General features: G+C 31.1%; 1 protein-coding gene across 1 annotated transcript in view; it reads right to left on the bottom strand.

The window, feature by feature from the left end:
* Positions 1-10,966, bottom strand: part of LOC145335526 (hydroxyacyl-coenzyme A dehydrogenase, mitochondrial-like) — a 29,323-nt gene extending 18,357 nt beyond the window's left edge. The window contains exon 1 of the mRNA XM_080181316.1: positions 10,813-10,966. Coding sequence (XP_080037442.1) covers positions 10,813-10,923 — 111 coding nt within the window. The 5' untranslated portion in view covers positions 10,924-10,966. The remainder of the gene's footprint in view (positions 1-10,812) is intronic.
* Between the last annotated feature and the right edge of the window lie 2,413 nt (positions 10,967-13,379).

Below are 13,379 nucleotides of genomic sequence, written 5' to 3'. Positions count from 1 at the left end.
TTATTTCCAATGTAGTTAAATAATTTTTATTTAATTAAAATGAAAAGAATGAAAACTATACACATAAAAGATACATGCTTTTTAAAAATATTATTAAAGATAAGTTTGAATAATCTTATATTTTATCATATTTGTATATGTGACAAAAAAAAATTTGTTGTATTGCGTAAACGTTTGTTGTCATCTTTCACTATTTAACCCTTTACAGCCAATTTTTTTGTGTTTTAAATAAGTGATGGAAAACAAGCACGATAAAGTTAATTCATTGATATATTGTAAAGAATTAAGTTTTTAATGAATTAATTTAGATGAAATCAAAAGGCCTAATTTTACTCTATACCAGAATACTATATATATGAAGCAAAACACTCTAAAAGCTACGAATTTTACCCAAATAAAAAAAGACCTTTTGCTCTGATCAAAAAAGACCACAGCAACAGTAAAATTAATTTTGAAATCCCCTCAAAAAAGTTTATTGGGGACTTAATTCAAATTTAGGCTCTGCAGTTTAATTCTACTGGTGTCATAGTATATTTTTGATACAGCATGACCCTCGAAAAAGTATTTTTAAGCATCTGCAGCCCTTATTTCTCAATGAATTATTAAAAAATGCATATGTCCTTGTTCTCCATAGTATTCCACGTAAGTAGATATAAAAATATTTTTTTTACCTCCATTAACACCGGAGATTTTTAGAGCTAAAGTTTTGAAAAAGTGACTGAGAAAAAGAATTTTTTTTTGTTTCTCTTATTTTTTGGATGGTTATATTATGTTTTTCTGGCAATTGAATAATGAGACACAAAGAAAAACAAGTTAACTAAATATTTCTTTTTTATTCCACCAAAAAATATAAATTTTTAATGGCAAAAAATACTACTGAATGAATTGATTATTTGCAAATTTTAGGTTATTTATTAACCCTTATTTATAGAAAAGGATTAATTATGACAGTTGCTCCGCCTACTTTTCTGACATCTCAATTATTTAATAAGGGGTAAATTAAGCTTTTTAGACTAAAAAATCATTATGTTTTATTTTTATTTTCTTTATAACTTTTTTGTTATTAAAGTTAGGATTGTGAAACAAAAACAATTTTCCTGCTATATTCATAGAGATTTATTTGATTTTTTAATCTTAAACAATTTTGCCTAATAAGTAAGTTTTTCAAAATATCATTAAACTAAAAAGACTCAAAAAATATGTGTAAAAAAATGCTTTTTACTCAAAAACTAAATTTTTTATTTTATTTTTGTATAAAGTTTCTGCTAGTAACAAAAATAAAAGGATTTCTAGCTTAATTTTGCTAAAAAAAGTCGTATCATGTTAAAAGTTACTTTTTCCTCAGTCACTTTTTCAAAACTTTAGCACTAAAAATCTCCGGTGTTAATGCAGGTAAAAAAAATATTTTTATATCTACTTACGTGGAATACTATAGAGAACCAGGACATATGCATTTTTTAATAATTCACTGAGAAATAAGGGCTGCAGATGCTTAAAAATACTTTTTCGAGGGTCATGCTGTATATGTTTTAAAAATAGGTTAAAAACAGTTTAACAACAAACTCCAGCCGTCTATCTTGACGGGAGTTGGTAGACATAAAAACGTATATTTCAGATTATAGAGTATTTTCCCTTAAAAAAGCTTAACGGTTACAAAAAAAATATTTTCTTCATTTAATACCTATATTTGCGACAACTTTTATTTAATGAAATCTTCCAATTTTTAACATGTACAAAACGGCCTGCAGTATTGCATCAAGATCCATGACAGATCTATATAGGAAGTAAACGTCTATAAACGAGCTCGAATCTCCCAAGAATAAAACGTTCAAAACTCATAGTGCTTCAATGATCACTATTAAAATCTCATTGCCCAGAACGATAATACCCATTATTCGGTACTTGCTTACATGTGGTAGACTGGAGCACCGAAACCCCCCCCCCCCGCTTAGTTTTGAAAAAATCAAAAATAAGGGGGGGGTAGTTTTTTAATGTCTGGAAAACGGCAAGGAGGAAAAGTGCTCAGCAAGGCAAAGACTTAACCCCCCCCCCCTTATTTTTGATTTTCTTCAAAATTAAGGGGGGGGTTAAAAACTACCCCCCCTTATTTTTGATTTTTGTCAAAACTAAGCGGGGGGTTAAAAAACTACCCCCCCCCCTTATTTTTGATTTTTGTCAAAACTAAGCGGGGGGGGGGGGGTTTCGGTGCTCCGGTCTTCACATGTAAGCAAGCACCCATTATTCTACTTTTTGCTTCATAAATGCATTTTTTATATTAATGATGCTATTTAAATAACATTGAAGTATTTGATTTGTATTTATAAAACAGAAAAATTAAGTTTATAATATAGTAAACACTAGTCGCCGGAAGGAAAAAGCAGTTTTTTGAAAGGGGCTATCTGAGATTATTACAGATTCTGATATATACATATATAGACTAATGAAAAATGCAAAAAACGAAATCAAAAGCGTTCCTTCTTGGGAGAAAATCCGGGAAAAAGATTTTAGCTATTTTTAACCTAAAATTCACATTGGCAATCCTGCAACAAATATACAGACATTTTAAATATGTCATTGCTCAGCACATAGAAAAGGTAGAAAAATGCTATGCATACCATTGGAAAGCTTATAACCTCTTTTTTTCATATTGGTATATTACGTTTTTTTACTATTATTAGTTTTTGAGCTATCCTCTGAAATATGCAAAAGTTTTGAAAATGCAGTTTTTTCCTTGAATTTTAAGTTTAATACTTGTTACACAAACCTTTTAAAAATTATATTGCTTAGCACCTAGAGTTATATAATTATTCTATATAGATATCTTTGTATATTTTAGGTACATTGGGTACTGTAAATTTTTGCTTAATTAAAAATTGTCTTTGAAATTTGTATAGTTTGTAGTAAGAACCAAGTAGGGAGGGGGAAAATTTATACACTTATAGGCAATGAAATTCAGTATAAAATTTTGCCATGGATGTTGGGGCTTGTTGTTATAGCCATTAAACTGATTTTTTTGTAAAATCTCTTACATGATTAAATATACCAGTAAACCTAATGTTTGGTATTTTCCTTCAAGGGGTTAGTGGGGTAAAACTGCACCCAAAACTACTAAAACTTTAAGTTCTGGGCTTATTTTTAGAGATATCAAGCTGATTTTATTATGGTATACTTTTTTGCATAATTGAGCCAAGTAGCCACTTTTTATTTCATTTTGGCACTTTCCTCCTTGGGGCTAGTGGGGTAAAAGACTCCCCAAAACACTAAAATTTAAGCCTTGAGCTTATTTATAGAGATTTCAAGCTGATTTTTAATGTAAACTTTTTCACATAATTGAGCTAAGTAGCAACTAAAGATTTAATTTTAACACTTTCTTTCTAGTTGGTAGTTGGGTGAAAGTTATGTTTGGGCTTGTTGTTATAGTTATCAACCTGATTATTTTTGTAAAATCTCTTATATCCTATTATATAAAGTAGTAAGCTATTTTTGTCTTTAGCAAAGGATCTCTGTAACCGCTGGTCAGATGTGGTCCTTCTATACTGTGTAGCTTCTCATAGGTTCTGGGAAGGTTTCTAACTATTTTGGGGGAGGGTACAATCACCCTCCCAAGGGAAATCACCCTAAAAAATTAACTCTTCCCATTTTTAAAAACTTTTCTTTTAATAAGCACAATTGAAAGTAGAGGGGTCACCTTCACCACAAGGGCCTAAAGAGTCCTCTAGGGCCTAACCGCTAGTGATTAAATATACCAGAAAGTCTTAAGTTTTGGCACTTTCCATCAAGGGGATAGTGGGGGTAAAACTGACCCCAAAACTACTAAAACTTTAAGTTCTGTGCTTATTTTTAAAAATATTGGGCTAAAAATAAGGACTATATCATTTTTTTCAATTATGTGAAATTTGTTTTAATCAAAGTTCAACATGATATCTTTGAAAATAAGCTCAGAACTTATAATTTTGGTATTTGGATGTGTTTTACCCCACTAGACTCAAGAAGGAAAGTGCCATAAGGAAATCTGTAATAGATACTAATTCAATTAGTAAAATATGTTTATATTTAAAAAATTAGTTTGATATCTTCAAAAATAATCTCATAGCTTATAATTTTAGTGTTTTAGAGGCTTTTTTACCCCACAAGCCCCTAGAAGGAAAGTGCCAAAATTCAATTTTTAAAGTTTTACAGGTAGATCTATTCATATAAGAAAATTTTAAAAAAGAATCATTTAATAACTATAACAACCATCCAAACAGCCATGGCAAAATCTGGTACTAACTTATGATTTTAATTTTTAGGGAGTGTTTTACCCCACTAGCCCCAAGAAGGAAAGTGCCAAAATGAAAAAAAAACTTAAATTAAAAATATCTTCTTGACATCTTTAAAAATAGGCTCATAACTACTCCAAGGAGGAAAGTACCAAATTAAATCTTCAGTGACTACTTAGCTTAATTTTGTAAAAAAGTTTACATTAAAAATCAGCTTGATATATGGCGTTGCTACAAAAGACCAACTCTACAAAAGACCAACACCTACAAAAGACCAACTAGTCGGTTCTACAAAAGACCAACGCCTACAAAAGACCAACCCTACAAAAGACCAACGCCTACAAAAGACCAACGACTACAAAAAATCGTAGAGCTGGAAGGTCTATAGCTGCAACTGGTGTAGCATCATATTTGTATTTATCAAATTAATAAATATAATGAATATAATGTATGCTTTAAATAGATTTTAAGCGACACAATTACAAGAAAAAAATTGTAATTATTTTTTTGTATCAATGTAATCAAATAATGGCTTGAAAATCTTCTAAATTTTAAAGAAAAAATCTTCCAATTTTAATGATATCCAATATGGCGATTAAAACACAAGGACAAAATTCAAAACCGAAATTTCTTTCTTGAATAACTTTGTCCACAGGCTGAATTTTAAAATTCCGTCCGACAGTTTGTCCAAAGTCTGTGTTTGCTACGTAACGGAATAGTTTCGAACCCGATACAACCTTGCTTTTAAAAAATTGACCCTTTTGTAGATGTTGGTCTTATGTAGGTGTTGGTCTTTTGTAGGCGTTGGTCTTTTGTAGGCGTTGGTCTTTTGTAGGCGTTGGTCTTTTGTAGAGTTGGTCTTTTGTAGGCGTTGGTCTTTTGTAGAGTTGGTCTTTTGTAGGCGTTGGTCTTTTGTAGAGTTGGTCTTTTGTAGCAACGCCTGATATATCTAAAACTAAGCTCAGACTATAGATTTTGGTGTTTTTGAAGCTGTTTTACCCCACTAGCCCCTAGAAGGAAAGTGCCAAAATTCAATTTTCAAAGATTTGCTGGCAGATTATATCATATAAGAGATTTTACAAAAAGAATCAGGTTAATGACAAACCCAAAAACATCCAAGGCAAAATTTTATACTGAATTGCATTGCCTATAAGTGTATAACCCCCCCCCCCCCCCCCAAACTACAAACTATGCACATTTCAAAGACAATTTTTAATAAAGCTAAAATTGAAAGTACCCAAAGTACCTAAAATATACAAATATCTATAATACAAAGTAGCTTGATGTCTGTCCGTCTGTCTGTCCGTCCCTTAAGATCTTGGTAACCACTGAACCGATCGGATTCTACTCTTCAGGGTATATTGGTCAGGGTATATTGGTCCTGTGGTGGTTTTAAGCTATTTTCTTGGGGGGGGGGACACCTCCAACCCCCCAAAAAATGAAAATTCCCCCCCCCAAAAAAAAATTCCTGGTGCTGCCCATAAATTATTTTTTTAAAATTACCTCATAGGCCAAAGCCCCTAGAGGCTAGGGAAAAAGCCGCTGGTATCTAGGTATGCATACCATTGGAAAGCTTATAACATCTATTTTTCATATTGGTATTTTTTCTTGAATTTTAAGTTTGATACTTGTTACACAAACCTTAAATCTTATTGCTTAGCGCCTAGAGTTATATAAGGGGGGGGTTTTAATGCAACCATCTCGTAATCAATGTATAAATGGCACTTAGAATTCGAATTTTGATATGAAATTTTGCATGAGTAATCCTTGGTAGGTCTATTTTCCCTCAATCGAACAAAAAGTTGGAAAAGTAGCAGCTAACCGCTGGCGGCTCAATCGTTTAGCCATTTGTTGGGTATTTTCAAGTGAAATCCATTATGAAACTTCTCTCCACATAATGCTCTTTTCCGATCCAAAACATTTACAAACGGTTCTAGCTGGTAGTTGCTGGTACTAGAAATCTAAAAAATGTTTTTTTGTATCATTTCACATGATTTAAAGCAAAAATATGTTTGAAAAAGTTGATTTCTACGTAATTTATGACAGATTTGCCCTAAAAATAGCCAAAAAACGGCTAAACGGTTGAGCCGTTAGCCGTTACTTTTTCAACTTTTTTTCGATTTAGGGAAAATAGACCTACCAAGGATTACTCATGCAAAATTTCAGATCAAAATTCGAATTTTAAGTGCCATTTATACATTGATTACGAGATGGTTGCATTAAAACCCCCCCCTTATATAACTCTAGGCGCTAAGCAATAAGATTGAAGGTTTGTGTAACAAGTATCAAACTTAAAATTCAAGAAAAAATACCAATATGAAAAATAGATGTTATAAGCTTTCCAATGGTATGCATAGCATTTTTCTACCACTTCTAGGTGCTGAGCAATGACATGTTTAAAATGTCTGTATATTTTTTGCAGGATTGCCAATGTGAATTTTAGGTTAAAAATAGCTAAAATCTTTTTCCCGGATTTTCTCCCAAGAAGGAATGCTTTTGATTTCGTTTTTTGCATTTTTCATTAGTCTATATATGTATATATCAGAATCTGTAATAATCTCAGATAGCCCCTTTCAAAAAACTGCTTTTTCCTTCCGGCGACTAGTGTAAACGTAAGAAAACTTAGTTTTACAATAAATTGATTCGTGCGACACTCCCCGTAATGCGGTCAGATATTAAACTAATCATTTTAACCCTTTCAGGATGAAAATTTGAAATGAAAAATGTTTGGATTTTAATCTGTAAAAAATATATAAAAATGAAGCAAAACGTTAAATCGTGTATTTATACATTGGGTTTAAATATTAAACATATTACTGAATAGATCAGTTAACAGATATTCTAAGAAGTTAACTATTCTAACTTAATATTTTGTTGAGTATGAAGAGAGGGAGAGAGAGAGAGAGAGAAGCGAGAGAAAGAGAGATAGCGAGGGAGAGAGGGGGAGGGAAAGAAAGGGATCGGGGGGAGAGAGAGAGACAGAGCGAGAGAGAGAGAGAGAATAGGGAGAGGGAGAGAGAAAGAAGGAGAGAGAGAGAGGGGGGGGGGTTATATCGATCGATCATTTAATTCCTTGGTATTTAAATATTTATTTAAAGTTTTGCTTTTAACAAGAAATAGATCATTAACAACATTTTACAACCCTTTTACCCCATTTCCTTCCCTCTTACTGGATGAATGAACTAAACAATAACTGAGGCCCATACTGGCAAGCTATGTAGGGAATATTTACACAACTTTTTGGCCATTGAATAGCAAATGAGAAAATCACATTTTCCTCTAATCATAGCAACAGACGAACGGAAAGACATTTTGAATTATAGATAATCTTCGCTACTAAATGAAAATGAATTTTGCAAATGTGTCAATATAATCTTGATCAAAAATTTAAACCATCTAATTTTTATAGCAGCTGTGTTTCGGAACGCTTGCCTAGCCGTTCTCGAAATCTTATCTCCAAGCCCTCCGAATGACCAACATAGCGAAGTTTACAAATGTGTATTTATTACCATGAAAACAGTGAATCTAAAACAAAAATATAAAAATTAATTACATAATATTAATGGTTTATTATTTTTGTAAGATCGAGGTTGCGTGATTTCAATTTAATTAAAAATATAAAATTTCTAAAAAACTTTAAATTGGCACGAAACATATTAAATAGCATCAGAAATTGATAATTTTAGATTCAAATGATCAATAAAATTAAGGAAAATATTCGTATGTCAAAAGTTAGCAGTTAAATGGTCTATTTATTGAAAAATTAATGTTTTGAATTTCTTCGTAAAATATACCATACTACGCTTATTATTAAGAATTAAAGATAAATTCTTACCACATATGATGTCAAACTAAGCAGGAAGGCTTATTTGAGATCTTCCACGGATTAGAGCGCATGTATATTCAACCAATACATTATTTTTATTCACGTAGCTCTTCACATGGGAATCATCAAAGGAAAAATGCGCGGCTTCTTGTTTGTTTACAAGCGACGCGCGGAGATAGTTAGGAATGCCGCGTAACACACTCATTCTCTGGTGTAAGGAAAAGGGAATTAATGGGTTCGAACTTGCCAGGGAATACAAGAAAAATCATTCCAACACAAGCTGAGAAAACAAATATTTTAGCTATTAAAATATTATGTCTCGATCCAAAAGACTAATGGACCATGTGAATTATAGAGTAAGAAGGATAATTTCAATTCCAGAATTTCTTTTGCTCAGGGAAGGAGGGAACATTTGACTGTAAATTACACTGTAAACCAAAGTTTAGTAACCACTTTGACTAAAAAACTTGATCTGTGTTTCGTCCAAACTTTTTAATCAACAGAAGGCTTACCTTTATTTATCATCATGGGGGATGTAAAATAAATATAGTACATTATCTCCTAAGATCCCTGAGTTTAAAAATCATCAACAAGGATGATAATATCCACATGTAGCAACGTTCCTAATTGTAAACGTAAAAACACAAAAACAAAAAGATGGAAAAGGGGCATAACCGACAGAATGACGAACAATGATCAGAACAGTGGTCATACAAATCTTCACACAAAATGTTAGCAGTCTTTGATATCAGAAAATAAAGTTGTGTTTATGCAGTACTGATTGATCGACTGTTAGGCGGGCAGAAGTGCATTGGACTCAAAAAAAATTCAATCTTCTATATTAAATAGCAGAAGGGAAAATAAACATTTCCCCTACAGTAATTTTATTAATTTCAAAGCACTATAGACAGAATAGCGAAGAAGGTGAGGAATAAAACTTTTAACAGATAAATAAGGATGACAACATCCATAACTACAGAAGCTCTTAAATTAAAAAAATAAAAGGCAAAGCAAATGAAAGCAAAAATGGTGCACAACAGACAGACATAGTAAGTATAGCAATATATGAATAGCATTACAGACCAGCGAACAACGTGAGCTGTAGGCTAGTATATTTATAAAAACTCATGTTTCTAAAACAAATTTTTATTTATGTTGATATAAGAAGATGTAATAAATCGTGTAAACTTCCGTTTTTATACACACAAAACTTTGATTATTTCTTAAAGTTGTTTATATGTGACAACATATAACTGTTGATATTTTCGTGGCAACTATGTATTCAAGATAACATGGACAATAATAAATCATAAATAGAAAAAATCCTTACTCATTTTATAAAATAAACAAACATGCCTACAAAATCTACACTATAAAAATCAAAGCCCTATATTTTATAGCCTCTGAGAAAATCAAATACTTGTTAACTGTCTCTTACTGACTGACTGACTATCCTTAGTGTTAGAGTAGCTTGTGCTACTAACAATATAGCATTAGCTGATTACAATATTTCAACGACTTCAATGGAACATAAAAGTTTGATTATTTGTGAATGGACGCTTTCTCTGAGATTCAAAGTTTTATCAACTTTTCTTTTCACTAAATAAACAGATGCTATAGATTAGGTATTCGTGAAATGTGGTAATAAAACTAATTAAAGAAAAGCAAATTCTTTATCATAATACTAGCAGCTTCGCCCCTAGCCTCTAGGGGCTTTGTCCCAGGAAGAAATTAAAGAATGATATGAGTATGGGAATCATTACATCTTCTCTTACCTACCCAGCCAAAAAAATTGCGAAAAATTGGTTCAGTGGTTACCGTGATCTTAAGGGACGGACGGACAGACAGGCAGACGGACGAACAGACAGACATCATTCTACTTTGTATTATAGATAAAAATAACAACAACTATTTAAATTTTCAGGTTTTAAAAGCCCAGCTTTTAGGTGCATTTATGGTTGGTCCGTCCGTCTGTAACGGATAGCTCTAACACCATTGACGTTGTTACTATATATTATTAATGTTCGTTTGTTTGACCATTTGATTTGTTGAGCTTCTCTTTTATGAATGTTGTCGTGGATTGTTTAAAATTCAATAAAGAGCAATACAGTCAAGAGGGAGGTATTGACTTATAAGAAATACAAACTATTAAAATAAATCAAAATTAATAAGAAGGAAAGGTTTCTTTGTGAAAACACTTATTCTAAGGGAAAGTGTATTTTATTATTATACCTATGGTGTGTCTATTTATACTACCTACTACCCTATGTGTATATAAGTTTCACAAACAAACAATATCCTATAAAGTTTGGGTATAGTTTAATCTGACCATATAGTAAGATAAGTCAATATAGAATTAGTTTTGCCAACTTTCACATTTCATTTATTGATTTAGTTTAAAACAGGGAAGGTGACATTCATGATTACCGAAGCTCATACAAATAAAAAAGTATGTTCAAAATAAACTAAGAGTTCAATCAACTCTTTGTAAAAAAATTACTGTGGATACAAATGGGATGTTTTTCAATCTTTACTTTAATGTTACAATATGAGTGGATTGTTACTGATAAACATACAATAGTTATTTATCGCATCGTTATTTGTGGAAAACTGTCTGTAATGCGATGCTATACCTGATTTTTCAGAAAAGCTGAGAACCGGTTCTAATCTAGCGAATATTAATCGGTTTCGAATCTACACAGGAAAAGAAATGATAATGATTCTTACCTGAGCAATTCCAGAGCCCATGAGGCCAGCCCCAAAAATGACAACCTCATTAATTGGCGAGGCTGTGGTGGCCATTTTACGGGCCAACATTTTTCCACCAATTCCCAACATTTTGTCTAATTAGTTGTTATAGTTGCGAAGCTACTTTTTAATTCTGTTTGTGAGTCCGTAACTCTATGAAATAATATTTACTCGACCAAGACAGGGAGGTAGGGATTGGGCTGTTTATCATACTAGTCCAAGAAGTTTTTTAAAACCCATTCTTATTCGTTGGCTTAACAGCATGGGGACTTTTAGAATTTTGATTGGTTGGTTCATTAAGTTGAGTGTCCAAACATTTCCATTACCAATTTTATTCTAAAGAAGTGGTTATTTTGTATTATCATACTGTATCGACCATCGGCTAAACCCCTTATATCCCTGCATCCAAGAGCATTCAGTATGCAACTTACTTTGTCTGTCGCGACATAGGTCATGCAACAAATGAAATAATAATATTTTTATGAAAGTTTTGTGATTTTCTATCATTCTTAATATCTTCCTATCGTATTCTTCTTTCTCTTTCTTTTTCTTTCTCTTACTTGCCAATCAATGATTTAGTTATGCTTTGCTACATATGAATGCTGTCTTCCTTGTTTGTAAAGTAGCTGTTATTTTTTGTATACATCCAAATTTTTAAAAAAATTTTTAGATTCTTTTAGACTTTTTTCAAGTATCCTTAAAAACGATACTCCAATACTTGTAATTTCAAAAAATTAAAAAAGCATTAAGTTATAAACTGGACCCTAAAAAGATTTGTTATAGTAAATTAGATGTCTTTAGCGGCCAAGAGAACATGCAACTACTATTTGAAGAATTATGTTGCTGCGCTTGTAAAAATAAGTGCATTTAATATTGAAATAATCAGAAGAAGAAAAACAATGTGTGATTTGATTCAGTTTTGGTCATTTTTTTGTAAACTTTATAAATATTCATGAATATGATATTGTCTATTAGAATTCTAAAAAAAGCATTTAAATTTTTATATTTCTTTGATGTTTAAAAACAGAAATGGATTTTCTGAGTTTAGTGAAAACATTTTTATTTTTAGTACATACATACATATATATACATATTGTAGATTTATATTGATAGTTTTGGTCTTGAAATATTTAGCTAATATCATAAAAAAAAAATTTGCAGTTTTGTTAAATTTCCAAGTTTGAAATATGAAGTAAATAAAGCATATAATAGAAATTCAAGAAAAATTTCTTCACAAAGAAATATAAGAATAGTTAAATAAGTGAAGAATTATTTTTTCCATTAAAAAAGCAGATAAGTTGATACTTGGGTAAAGGAATGTCTTGGCGCTGAAACATACACTGCTCATTATCATGCACAGTAAGGACTTCCAAGGGTCGTACAATCAAAAGATGGGTAAAATATGTTTTGTTTAATACTTTACCCATACTTCTGGTGTCTGAGCATGCAGAAAAGGAGACATTGCTCTAAATAGTTATCCGTGGTTGATGGACTTAATGTTAAGTGTCATGCCTTGCCACTAGATGTAATGTCAGTAAACCTTGGAAAGGATGAGAAATTAGTCTACCAAAAACTAAAACAAATTGAATGCTGATGAAACTTAAATTGTCTTCCATGGATGTTTTATTTAATATTAGAGTCGCCCTAAAGACCTTTATATATGCTATATGATTGATTCTACAGTATTGTAGGAATAATAATACAATAATAATATATTTTATAAATAATGTATTTATATTATTGTCATTTTCAAAGAGAAAACTGCTTTCAACTTATCACCATAAAATTAAGAATTCAGATAAGACAAACTAAACTAAATCAAGCGAGTTCAAAGTCTCCTTTTTCGTCTGCTATAGTTGCCTTTTGATCGGTGTTCTAATATAACAACCATTCGTCTCAAAACAGTCATTTTTGGAAAAAGTTTCTTCATCAAGTTTATAAAACAAAGCAAAGAAAACAAGTTATCTTAGCGGAGTTATATAAATAGGGCTTATCCGTCTGCCATAACACATGCCTTACGGACAGACCAAACACCAAACCTATCTTCCAACAACAAATGTCTATAGTACAGCTATCATATAGATATTTCCTGTCCATTCTCTAAAATACTTGCAAAAATAAAATAATATTTTTTCCTGAACACCGAATTAATTCATTTAAAAAAAACAATAATTAAGCGTAATATTTAATGTAGTACATTGTTTTTTAACTAATTCATTACCAATTCCTAAAAATCAACATAACACAAAGGAAATATATATCACTGTATAACACTCTATTGTTGTTTTAATTTTGATATTTTAACTAATGATTACTATAATCATTTATATGATATTGTTTTGTTTGTTTTGAATGCTAACTTTTAGCTAATAGATTCACAAACATATGCCTATATGTATATATTTTAAATTTCTATGTACATATATAAGCAAATAAACTTTTATCTTCTACCTCTCTCTCTTATAACTAGTTTTTAACAATATTAAAGTTTAAACTAAGCAGTCTCTGTTTCTATAGTAATCATAAAATTAAAGTTGAAATAGTAC

This window comes from Acartia tonsa, chromosome 2 (genome assembly GCF_053477335.1).
Source record: "Acartia tonsa isolate MP-2025a chromosome 2, ASM5347733v1, whole genome shotgun sequence".
NCBI lineage: Eukaryota > Metazoa > Arthropoda > Copepoda > Calanoida > Acartiidae > Acartia > Acartia tonsa.
The sequence above is the reverse complement of the archived record's forward strand: the minus strand, read 5'-3'. Positions and strand labels throughout refer to the sequence as shown.